The sequence below is a fragment of the Grus americana genome, chromosome 28 (assembly GCF_028858705.1).
Source record: "Grus americana isolate bGruAme1 chromosome 28, bGruAme1.mat, whole genome shotgun sequence".
Lineage (NCBI taxonomy): Eukaryota > Metazoa > Chordata > Aves > Gruiformes > Gruidae > Grus > Grus americana.
The window spans coordinates 2,918,046-2,930,848 of record NC_072879.1 but is presented as its reverse complement, the minus strand read 5'-3'; the positions used below and the strand labels follow the sequence as shown (position 1 = coordinate 2,930,848).

At 36.7% G+C, this 12,803-nt stretch overlaps 1 protein-coding gene across 9 annotated transcripts in view; it reads left to right on the top strand.

The window, feature by feature from the left end:
- Positions 1–12,803, top strand: part of MYO9B (myosin IXB) — a 44,987-nt gene that overhangs the window by 11,934 nt on the left and 20,250 nt on the right. For all 9 annotated transcript variants that reach the window (XM_054805266.1, XM_054805274.1, XM_054805273.1 and 6 more), the window contains 9 exons: positions 6,727–6,821; positions 8,492–8,554; positions 8,681–8,780; positions 8,929–9,029; positions 9,237–9,366; positions 9,843–9,932; positions 10,168–10,284; positions 10,571–10,705; positions 12,624–12,745. In XM_054805266.1, coding sequence (XP_054661241.1) covers positions 6,727–6,821; positions 8,492–8,554; positions 8,681–8,780; positions 8,929–9,029; positions 9,237–9,366; positions 9,843–9,932; positions 10,168–10,284; positions 10,571–10,705; positions 12,624–12,745 — 953 coding nt within the window. The remainder of the gene's footprint in view (positions 1–6,726; positions 6,822–8,491; positions 8,555–8,680; positions 8,781–8,928; positions 9,030–9,236; positions 9,367–9,842; positions 9,933–10,167; positions 10,285–10,570; positions 10,706–12,623; positions 12,746–12,803) is intronic.

Here is a 12,803-nt window from a genome sequence, read left to right as displayed (position 1 = left end):
CACTGAGCATTTAGTGATGCATTTCATGAGAAAATAGTCTTCCTAGCTAGAAATATGATGACTGATTGAAAGCTTAGCTTGCAAACTGGCCAAATGAATTCTAACAGGCTGTTGGAGTACGTAGTGTCTAAAATGTGAGGCTCTTTGCTGAAATTCTCAGATACCTCTCACTCTACATCTTTGAGGGTGTTTGTCAGTTGCAAATTGATTGTGTAAACTTGTCCTCCCAAATATTGCAAAAGATAAAGAGGTTTATGATGACTAAATGTAAAAAATGTAGAACCATCTGAATCCTAAAATGTCTTTCAGAATTGAATATACATTTTTGTATTAGAAGTATTATTCATTGACTTGATATTATGGAGAAAGAAACCTTTTTGAAACTTGCAGAGGCTGAGATTTGTCTGGGCTCAAATAAGTTGCTGGGACACCTGTGATTTTGGCACAAGTCTACAGTAGTGGAAATGAACTTCTCTGTTCACATAACTTCAGGGCACATAAAAAAGGGATGCTATGGTAGATTTAGAACATAGAGAAGTAAAAATGAAACTATCCTACTTTGGATACTGCAGAGCGGATTCAGTGGACAGTGAAGCTTCCGTGTTTCCCAGTGGATGGTCTTGTGCAATTCCAGTCACTAAATGTAATTTTAAAAACCAAGTCAAATCTTGGTCTCGGAGAGGAATGCATGGAAAGCTTACTTTGTTTTGTGGAAGTTAAACTGACGACAGACTCTTCTGTTAGTTGGTTGCTTCTAAATCCAACTGTGGTGACTCATTTGGGTTTTTACTTAAGGGAACTGAAGTGGTAAAAGGGAATTTTCTTAAATGGACATTTCAGGGGATTTTTTGCATGAACAGTTTTGTAGTGTTCCTAAACTATTTGAGAATGTTCTGGTTAATTTTGAAGTTTTATCTTGAGTCCTCATGAAAGATGAGAATGTACTCTTGACTGAAGTCTGTGTCCCTGACTCTTATGATGTAGAAGTTGGTTGCATTTTGGCTCAGAACTTCCCTTTTTTGTGACCTCTTGTTTTCCTGACACTTAAGTAAAATGTGTCTGATTATAGGTTGACCTTTTGTTCAAGGAGTTAAAGCAAATACTTCTAGCACAGAGGTGAGCACTGTTAGTGTGTTATGGAGATGGATTTATAATTTTATCATTGCATACTTAATGAACTTGGAAACATATTTCTTACCAAATCCTGTTTCTGTGTTGGCTAACTAATCTCTGTTCAAATGTGTAAGTAATTTGAAGAAAAACTATTGTTAATATTTTAGCTCCTTGTTCACAATTTCTAGTCTTTGAATAATGGAGTTATAGCCATACCATGAAAGGAGATTTGACCTTAAATGTTGCTTGTCACTACCTTCTCTAACATTTGAGAAATGAAATGCATGATACTGAGACAGTGTAGGTAACTATTGAATACAGTACTAGCACAATTCCTGTCACGTGTGCTGGTGAAAGGAAGGCTGGTTATGGGTTAGTCTCTGATCCTCAGCTGCTTCTTGCTCAATCTCGGCACCAGAGTCTGAGCTGTTTATGATTCCTTGTTGGGGATCTAATAAGAAAAGATCACTTGCACTGCTTCTGAGTACGTTTCACACTGCTTGCAGCTTTCTAGAGAAAAAGAACCTGAAAGGCTGGCTGCTTCCATGGGACAGTGATGCTTCAGCACAGCCAAAAGCTGTGTTTTGTGCTGATTTTTAGCACTTCATGAGACACACACACAGTTGCCTTAGCTGTATGGGAATTGCTCTCATATTACTTTTTTAATTGTTTCTCCAGGCTAACATAGATCATCTCTAGTGAAGAGCAGTTTCTTTAAAACTGGTAGGAAGATAAAGATAGGCTCTGTTTTAAGATACTCCTGACTCTTTCATCCTCTTCTAAATTTAGTGATTAAAGTATAGTTCCCTGACTTGGAGTTTTGCCGTCTAGTATTGACTGTTAACTTCAGTTTACCTACGGTTGAAGTCCCAAGAAGGAATTTACATTTGGGAACTATTATTTGGGTCAAATTGGGAATACTGAATCAAACCATTGTTTATTTTATAGAGTCTCAAACAAGATAATTAAACCTTTCCATATGCCCTCAAGTTTCCAAGAAACTTATATTTATTTGTATTTTCCTTTCATCAGGGAAAAATGTCTTAAAACGCATACTTCAGATATAAAATGCACAGTGTGCAATCTAAGACTCTGGACTTATTTTGGAGACCTAAAGTTAACTTATCAGATTCTTCAAGCCAATTAATTTAGTAAAATGGCAGAAAATTGAGCAAGGGGATGGGAGCACGTGGTGAGAGATGTAGTAAGAGGGACTTGGAGCTGCTGCTTCTGGCAGCAAAGCTCCTGTTGGTTTGCTGTTGGTTGTTAAATTGTAACCCTTAGTATCTTGGGTTTATTACAGAAGTTATTTTGTTAGTGCGCTGAAAGTTCATTTCCCTCTGAAATAGAAGCTGAGGAGAGGTGAGACAGATGGAAATACTGGGGTTGTCATAATTTTGTCATGTATTATTTTGAAACACATTGCTTATTTCCATTTGGATATGTTCTTGAAGATTTCTTCATGGCAGTGAGCCATTCTTTGAAAAGAATTAAGGCCCAAGTAAAAGGGAAAGTCCATCAGGAAGCATTCATTAAGTGGTCTTCTAAAGAAGGCGGTTGTAAATATGAATTAATATTGACAGCACAATCAGGTGGGTGGGGGGATGAGATTTGCTAGAACTCAGCGTATTAAAAAGCTTGATAAATCTCATTGTTGAAAGTAAACTTTTATGCTTTACCATTCTATGGAAAACAGTAAAGCAATTTGCTGTCAGCTTTGTTTTCTTTATTACAGTCCCATTGTGCTTGTGGTTTTGGTATAAGATGGACTTAAGCTGAGTGATGCTTCAACTCTGGTTTTCATTTGTATTTGCCATAAAAATCTGCATATATATTTAGTGGGTGTAGTCTGTTCTATTTGAGGGAAAGTAGTTGTTTTGAGGCTATTATCTGCATGTGTTTGTTTTAAGAATCATAATCAGAGGAGGAATGGAACTTCCTTTTTCCATTTGGTTGAATGTTACTAAGGTTTTTTTTGGTAGAAATGTGTTGTTGCATACTTTTCCCTGCTGCACACATCTCTTGGGGGGGGGGGGGAAATCACCTTGTCCTTTATGGAGTCTTATGTTGATTGCTTAAACTTCCCCAGGATGTTGTACAGAATGTAGAGTTGCAAAATTACCCTGAACACTGCAACTTCTGTGTTAGGGTGAATATTTTACAGCATGTTTGTGAAGACCATGACTAAATGAGTTCAACTCTGAAGGAGTCATTTCCTCTTCCAGGGTGCATAATTTGAGTCTTTGATGTCATTTGGCACATTAAAAGTTTGGTCTGTGCAGTGGTGGTTCTGCCATGGATTAGAGTGGTTTACATAGAAACTTTGATAGCTTTTTCAGATTTTGGCAATTCTTATGAAAGAATTGAGTGACATTTTTAATTGTGTTCCTGAGGTAGATGATAGGAGCATGTGTGTGGTTTGGGGTTTTCTTTTTACAGCAAATAAAAGGAGAATTTGGGTTTTTTCTGTGACTACTTTTAAAGCTGTTGCTGTTGTAGTTTTGAGTAGCAGACTCCAGTTTATGCCTCTTGCATTCCAAGGTAAGAGGATGGGTTGGATGACTTCCTAACTCCCAGAATAGGCTATCCCAACTCTGGTTCCTGCTGGCCTTGGTCTGCTATTTTTTACTCACCCTTTTTTATATAGCTACTGTTTGGCATTGGAGAGATTTAGGTTTAGTTTTTCCTTTTTATCTGCCTCCTCATGGACTCACAAGAGAAAGCAGTGAATGGGTTTGGTTATATAAATGATTATTTCTCTTTAGCTGGAATTGTCTCTTGTCCCCTCACATCTTCTGAATTTATTTTGTGAAGGACTAGGTGGATTTCTGTAAAGGCAAGCCAGGGAGATATTTCAGTTGAATTTGAGCTATGTATAGAGTACCTGGCTAGAATTATCTGTGAAAGATGCTTTCTATGCAGAGCAATGGCTAGGTAATAAGTGAGCTTAATTCTGAGCTGTAATCCTTTTTCTGTAGGATAAAGCTACAGTAGGTTAAAGATATCGAGCTGCTGAATACAAAACATGTAACTTTTTTCAAATTTTTGCACTTTTCTGATTATAGGCATGAATGTCACTTCTTATGTAGTTAACTTGTTAAAGTATATTGAAGAATATGGTGGCAGTGATAAGAGTTGAGAGTTAAATGTTACAACAAAAAAAATTTCCCACCCAAAATGTTAGGCAACTTGGAATGTTCTTTAAAAAGCAGTAGATGTTAAAGGCTCCTATGAGAAAACCATTCAGTACACGAAAACTTTCCTAAAAACTGATAATATTAGATCAGCTTTTAAGAATTTGCTGTATGCTTTGACTAAATACCAGACACATGAGATCATAAGAGCCTTTAGTTTTAAACTGTATTCATTGCTTACATGAGTAATCACTAAGAAAAGTTTTGCAGGAAGCTGGGTTTATGGGATTTCTTAACTCTATAATGCCAGAATATTTATTATTAAAAAATAATGTGATAAATTTAGCTATATTGTGGTTTGGTTTCTTTAATATAACTAGTAAACTGATAGCTAACTGGTGGCTTAAGTTAAAAAAACTTTCAAAAAGAAGTTCTTGCAGATTCAATTTGCAAGTCCACTATTCTGCAGCTTGGCAAAGTTGACTACAAGGGATTTATTAATACGCTAAGTGAGAAGCTGGATGGTGCTCTTCAGAAAGCCACCGCCAGTGGGAGAGGAATAGGTTTCTGATTTACAAAGCAGACAATTTGCTGTGCTCATGTTACTGGACTCTTCATCTGGTGTTGTTTGGTAACTGTCAGGAGTTGACCAGGATTTTATACATACATTAATATGCTGTGTATGCAAAATGGGCTCTGAAAAAATATAATCTGTGAGAGAGCTTGTTTGATAGTAGCTACAGAAAGATACTGATGACTCAGATTTTTCAGAGCAAGCATTGACCAGAGTGGGGATACGGTTTGCTTTGTAACACATGTAGCATGGATTCCAGAAATCGGAAGGCTGAACTCAGCCTCAGTCATCTATAAGCACTGCTGGACACAAATCCTCTCACTTTAGAAACCTGTCAGCTTTTCTGAAGTTACAGCAGAATCACCCTGTGGGTTTTTTACCCTGCACGGGAATTGCTCCTTTAGCTTTATTCCTTTAGGTCAGAAATAACGGTTGTCTGAAGAATTATGGACATTCTCCCAGTTTATAAGAAGTTTCTTGGATTCTCTGAACACTAGGGAGCTGGCAGTAGAAATCTACTTGTGAGAGAGCATTGAGAACCTATTTTGGAGATGGGGATCCAGGTGTCATACTGCAGTGCAGCTGCAACCCTTAATGTAGTTTGGAGAGGGAAAAAAAAAAAGAAGAGTTTCAATATACAAACAATGTGACTGTCATGAAAACAGTAATCCCTTAGGATACACACCATAATTGGGCAGTTTTATGTATAAACAGTTCTATGCTGTGTACAGTATTCACATGTCCATCATTCTCCGGATGTGTGTATGTGGAGGAAGAAGGTGGTGGTTTTGTGAAATGATTCCACGAATGTTCTATATTAGGGGAGGCGGATTTCCTAATGGAGGCCTTAATTGCTTGGAGCTTTAAGAGGAAATATCTGTGGCAGGAATTGCTGGTGATAGTCTACAACAAGCGGTGTATTTTTCCAAACAATTGCATTTTATACTGAGTTTTTCTCTGTGCTGGATTGCCTCCTGCGTGTTAGAAGGACGAAAAGTTTCTCTTAACTTTATCAACTCCCAGCTATGTGTTCTTAGGTTAAAGACATTCCCAATAACTTACTCTACTGGACTTTCAGATGGAGTAAGTTACCTTTATAGTTCTTAAGTGTGGCTCATGCAGAGGGTATTTTGTGTTGTGAGTGTACCAGCAACTATCAGAGGGTTCATGATAACAGGCAAAAGTATTAAAGTTGCATATTAAAGATGCACAATTAGAATTTATGCCAAAGGGGTTTTTTCCCCTTTCCTAATACCTCCTAATGAAGCTACATTTTTCAGTGTTGTGCAGCAGAGTTTGCTGGCCAATGAGTATGACTTGGTTCTGTAAACCAAAGTTTTTCTGTTTGTGTTTCTTCCTGTTTTTTGAATACATAACTCTGAAAATTTGTAGGCTAATTTTATAAATGAGATCTTAATGTTCTGTTCTCACTTAAAAAAAATTATGTTTACTGTGAAATTTTTGAGTGGGAGCAATACGTTAGGGAATAAGACACATAGTTTGTGGCTTTTCTATGGGAGAGGCGTTTTCATGGTAATTGTGCTGTCATCTTCCTACTGAATATCCTCTCTAAGGTCATAATTGTTAGTGATTGAGGCTGATTTGTGCTCTCTAGCTGTGATTACTTTTCCTGTACTCTTAGAAATATCTAAATGTATTATTTCCCTCCCTCGGTCCCTCAAATATTATTGCATGGGGCAAATAATAAATGTGTCTATGGATCTGTGAGGAACAGTGGAGGCTTCCTAAGCTGCTTTTTTGGTATCTGTATGCTGCCACTTCCGTAGTATTTTGAGTTCATACTGCAAGCTAACAGGAGGCCGAACAATGAACAGAAAAGCTTGAAAAGCTATGTGTTGGCATATTATGTTTAATTGAAAATTAACTCATTTTGCTTTATTACAGGCGTTTGGAAATGCAAAAACAGCACATAACAATAACTCCAGTCGTTTTGGAAAGTTTATTCAAGTCAACTATTTGGAGAATGGTATTGTCCGAGGGTAAGTACAGTCTGAGGTTCTTCTCGAGTTGAACTCTGCTTGTAGGAATTGATGAAGACTCAGTTGTATATAAAATGCTGCCTTATTGAGGGTCTTCTCATGTGAGAATAGCTTGCTGTTGTGGAGTTTCCAAGACTCTGAGCTTTGTGGAGTAATCAGGTGCTGAATAATATCCTTCCTTGCTGTACAACCATGTGACATTAAGAATTTGGCTGCTGCATCTTTGCTTTCATGCTAAATGAAGACTTTTTTCATAACACCCATTGTCCTCTCCATTTTGTAATTAAAAACAGAAGATCTGAATTTTTAAGAGAAGTGGGAGAAGTGAAATAGATTTGAGGAAGCTATTTTAAAGAAACAATTTAAACACCAGTTAGAGATAAAGATGATAAAATTACTATTTTACTTATTTGAAATTGTGTGCTCCTATCTGAAGGACAAACATGAAATATTCTATACCTACATCATTTTTTTTAATATGACAGTCACGGCTGAGTCTTAGAATTCTATTTATATTTTTCACCCCATAGTAGATGCTATAATGTCATATTACCGTAGTCCCTCAATATTATTAATCAAAGATTATGCTTTGCCTTTCTTTTGTAGTGGGCACTTTCACTTCAAGTGAATAACTTTGTCCAAAATTTTTCTGCGATGTTAGTAATTTGTGTGCAAATACTTGTGTAGTTACTTGTCTAACATCGTGCCATAAAATCATTTCTTTTAGACCTTGCTTTGTAAAACACATTTTAAATTTGTAACACTTGTATCTGCAAAATTCACAGCAGTGTGTCACACATGTTGTCAAGAAGTCCCTGTGCTAGTTGCAATGCCCTAACACCTAATGTTGGTATGGAATTCTGCCCAAGGCTGAAGTTTGCTGCGCTGTGGAGTGTCACTGGCTATCACTGATTTTGTGCTCCAGTGTCTTTCCTTCAGGTCATCTTTATGTTTGTAGTTAACAAAATGGCAATAACATAAATGACTGGGAACTCTGTACCACGTTTTCTTTGTGTTACTTTGCACAAAATTGGTATCTTCAGATGAAGTCGCACTAGACTGGGGGACTCGTACAACTTGAATACATTTGTTTTGTCTTCGGCATGAGAAAAAGCTGCTCAAACATTGGCCTTGTTCATTGTATCCCATGTGTGAAGGAGTTTAGATTATGATTTAGGAGATTACGTTGTCAACTGTAAGGGGTTTTCTGCCTGTCTGGCTTCCGTGTTAGGCTGGCGTATATACTGTCATAAAAATCCAGCAAACTTGTTAGATTGAGGATCAGACAGTTATCCAGTGTATTTCTGGGGTCATGGAGTCTTTGCATTCCTTATCAGATAACTGTTAATCTCGGAGCAAATAACGGATTGTTAGCGCTCTGCATATCTTGTTTCTGCTTACAATTTTTCATCAGCACTTTTCTAGCTTCGTCTGCCTTTTTCCAGTTATGTCTACTAAAACCAAGCACTGATGATAGGTGTTTCTTGGGTATTTCTCTTTGTTCCAATTACAATATAGTGCATACCAAAAATTTTATTTAAGATAGTGACTAAGCTATTCTCTTGTATATTTTAGTGCAGATTTCATTATTTGAAGTCTCTTGGCAGTTGCTGTTTTGTGAGGGCTTTTCTTTTACCCTCATGCTTTTTTCATTTTTTGTGGCTCTTTAGGGCTGTTGTTGAAAAATACCTGCTCGAAAAATCTCGTCTGGTTTCTCAAGAAAAAGATGAAAGGTAAGAGATTACTACGGTTTACTAACACAATTATGATCAATGCAAGAGTTTAAGAGCATCTAAAGTATATAGAATAAAATAAAAATCATTATATTTGCATCAAAGAGAAATGTATTGACTTTGTAGGAACTACCATGTCTTTTATTATTTGCTACTTGGAGTCAACGAGGAAGAGCGTAAAGAATTTCACCTCAAGCAACCTGAAGATTATTTCTACCTCAATCAGGTAATCTATGAAAGGAATTCACAAATGCATTGATAAATGTTGTCTGTCTGTTGTGTTAAAGACAAAAGAAAGTGGAACAGATTATACTTGTTTTCTTGTGATGTTTGGGCTTTGTTCTTTGCCTTTAATTATGGATCTCTCTTCACAGCATAACTTGAAAATTGAAGATGGGGAAGATCTCCGACATGACTTTGAAAGATTAAAACAAGCCATGGAGATGGTTGGCTTCCTTTCATCAACAAAAAAACAGTAAGAATCATTTAAGCTTTTGTTACTGACAGCTAGTTGCGATAAACTGTATATGTGTTGGGATCACATTCAGTCCAGTAGAAAGCATGGAGAGCTGAGTATTTGAGGGCTTATGGACAAATTCTTGAAGTAGAATTAAGTCTGCTAACCTGTTATAATGAACTTGTAAGAAAAATTCTTATAAAATTTGATTTTTTTTTTCCTTAGGATTTTTTCAATACTTTCAGCTATTCTTTATTTGGGCAACGTTACGTACAAGAAGAAAGCTACAGGTCGTGATGAAGGGTTGGAAGTAGGACCTCCCGAAGTGTTGGACATTCTTTCTCAGCTTTTGAAAGTACAGTATTTCTCTTTAGCTCTAATGTTTGATAAATCTTTTTGTTATGCTCTACCTCAGCCTTTTACTTGAATATCTTGTTGCCCAGTTTGCTACATCTACATCTGGTTTATGATACTTCCACAACATTCATCTTATGGGAGGGGAAATGGATAAAATTGGTGAAATTATTGCGGTTGGGGATGGAATATAGCCCATAGCATGGAAGTAGAATTTGTTTACCTGGTAATCGTAGAGCTGAGCAGGAATAAATTTAGTGGAGATGTGTTATTTACCGCCATAGGGAAACATCTGAATGAATCTAAGCTGAGAATAGCTTAAAGAAGTTGAAGAACTTGTAAAATTATTGATGAATGATAAATGTAGCTGTTGTCGAAGAGCTTGGGCTTCTCTGAGGAAATTGTAATGTCCACTTTTGCCATCACACTACTCATTGGGGAGCTTGAGGATAACACTAACTCTTGTTTGTTTTGAAGGTTAAACGAGAAATTCTAGTAGAAGTGCTAACAAAAAGAAAAACTGTGACTGCTAATGATAAGCTTATTTTGCCATATAGCCTCAATGAGGTGAGTGAAAAGAACACTAGTAGTATTATTTTAAATAATTAAACTTTTCTGGCTACAAAAAAGCTAATACAGTACACTTTCACATTTAGCGAGGGATGTCTGGAACATTAGAAGTTAGCACTAAAGGAAAATTCTGGGTTTATTTGTCTCTGCTAGGATTGTAAACTTTGAGTGACACTGGTCTGAAATGGAAATACTTTTTTAAACAAAATTCTGAACATTGTTTCATGTACAGGCAATAACAGCTCGTGATTCAATGGCAAAGTCCTTATACAGTGCTCTGTTTGATTGGATTGTTTTGCGAATTAATCATGCGCTCCTTAATAAGAAGGACATGGAGGAATCTGTTACAGTAAGTTTCTCACAAAAACAAGTCTTTGTAGACAGTTGTGTGTTTAGAGCTAACAGAGAATGCTATAGATGACATGTTCAGATACCTGGGATAAATTTTGATTCTTCGGAAGTCCATGGTAAATTTCTTGATAATATGTAATGGTCTCTCTTTTAACAATAGATATAACTGCTAAATATTCAAAATCTGTTAGCATACACTGCAGCTTTTTTTGTAATGGTTAGCTGTTGTGGATTAAGTCGCTGAATGACAGATTGCTTAACTGCATTTCCACATCTACTTTTAGTGTTTGTCCATTGGTGTGCTTGATATTTTTGGATTTGAAGACTTTGAAACCAACAGTTTTGAACAGTTCTGTATAAATTATGCAAACGAGCAGCTTCAGTATTATTTCAATCAGCATATTTTCAAATTGGAACAGGTAAGAAATTAGAGTTGCTGAAACAAAACCTTTTTTTATCAAATGCTCATATGTTATGCAAGCTTAGCCGCTGTTCTGCAAAACCCCATGGCATAATTCTTATAATTGTTTCAATATATTCCCAAAAGTCTTATTTTTTAATTTCTGGTTTTATTACTGCTTGTTATGGTATTGTTTGAAGGTTGCACCTTTGCTGTATTTAGTGCTCTACATATACTAGTGATAGCAGGGTGTTTCTTTAGCGGACTAGCATTAAGCTTCTGCTTGACTGCAACAAAGTGAAAAGACATTCAGGCAACACCAGACAGAAGTCAGATGAAACTGTAAACTTGAAGATAGAAAGTCTGTAGGTGAGGTGTTTGTTTCAGGGGTTTGGTGGGTTTTTTGTTTTTAATGGTTGGGAAACAGTTTCTCTTATTTTTGTCAATTTGTAAATATTTAATAACCAGTCTTTGTTGCTTCTTCTACCTGACTGCATTTAGGGGATACAACTATATTTTGATGTTTGCAGTAGTTCTGAAATCCCAATATTACTGGCATATGTTGATTTACTTGTTTGCAGATGGTATTATCTTCGAGTGCTTTGAGTGCTGCAAGAGCTAACAGATCCTGTTTCTAGACTGAGTTTTGGGGGTGTTTTTGCTCTAGACTTGGATTTTTTTCTGGTTTGTGCTAAAGCGTTGCTCTCAGGTCGTGCTGCTGAAAGAAAGAAGTCATTCTGTAGTATGTGGTATTTTGTCAACAATACGTAGATAACTTTAAACAAGCATTTTAAAGAGAAGAAAAATACCAAACGTGCAGACTTCATGTGTAAACATAGTGTTGAGCTCCCTGTTCTGTAACTCATGACAGAAGTGGCTGTCCAGGCTAACTAGAGTAAATAGTTACATTGTTTTCTTTTTTCTAATGCCATTTTTCCAAATAAGCTTAATCCCTGAATGACCCATTTCCTGTATCTCTTGCAGCATGAGGGCCCTCAGGGAGGATCACTATATCTTTTTAAAGAAAGGCTTTTTTGTCTGTGCAGAATGGCATTTCAGTTCTGTAATGTGGTGTGCACACTGAGCAGCCTGTCATTAGACAGACTGAATTACCTGCTTAAAAATAATCCATTTCTTATCATATAGAACAGTGAGAGGCGCTCTTTGTCTTTTGTTAAACTTAGTTAATTTTCTGCATGATCTCTTTTTTTGCATCAGTACCTTATAATTAGGGGTTTTTTTTCTGTGAGCGTTTACAGCAATAAGAAAAACTGATATTTTGGTTCTATATCTTAATGGGAAGCTTGTCCTGTCCAGCATTTGATGCATTGTCATTTCAGCAGAAGAGCTTTGTATTCCATTGTCAGAGCACTTCAAATCTTCTGAATCTAAGTGATATACATTGCTTCCTTAGGGAAGTTCTGGTGTTGATGTTGTGTGGGGCTTAACTGCCTGTTTTGAAACTTCTGTTATTTCATCTGACAGTGCAATTTGGAAATTCTGGAACTTGATATTAAATATTTGTCATTTCTTATAATACAAGAACTATGGAAGAGAAAAATAGACTTAAATTCCTCCAATATTTGTCTACCTAGGGTTTGAATGTAATGATGTAGATGTAATGTCTAACTCTACTAAGTTTGTAGACTGATTGCTGGGAAAGCACAGCAAAACATTCTTTTCACTGTTTGGGTTTTGAAATAGTTTTCCCCCAAGCATCTGCTGTTGAGCAACTTGCCTAGGTAGACCTTTGATCTGACCCAATATGCCTGCTGTTCTGTTCTTATTTATAAATTTTCCTTGTTTTTGTTTCTGCTGCCTGAACTAACAAACTCAACTTGCCAAAGCTGTTCAAGGATGTCTTTTAAGCACTTAGACCACAGGACATTAAAGGTCAGGGCACTGTACTGATGAGGGAATTTTCTTGAGCTACACAGGAGGAATATAAGAGTGAAGGGATCACTTGGCACAATATTGACTATACTGATAATGTGGCCTGCATTCACTTAATCAGCAAGAAGCCCACTGGCCTCTTCTATCTTCTGGATGAAGAAAGCAAGTAAGCAACAAATGTCTTCTGAAAAAGAATTGTGTGGCAGGGAGGAGGGAAGGACTGT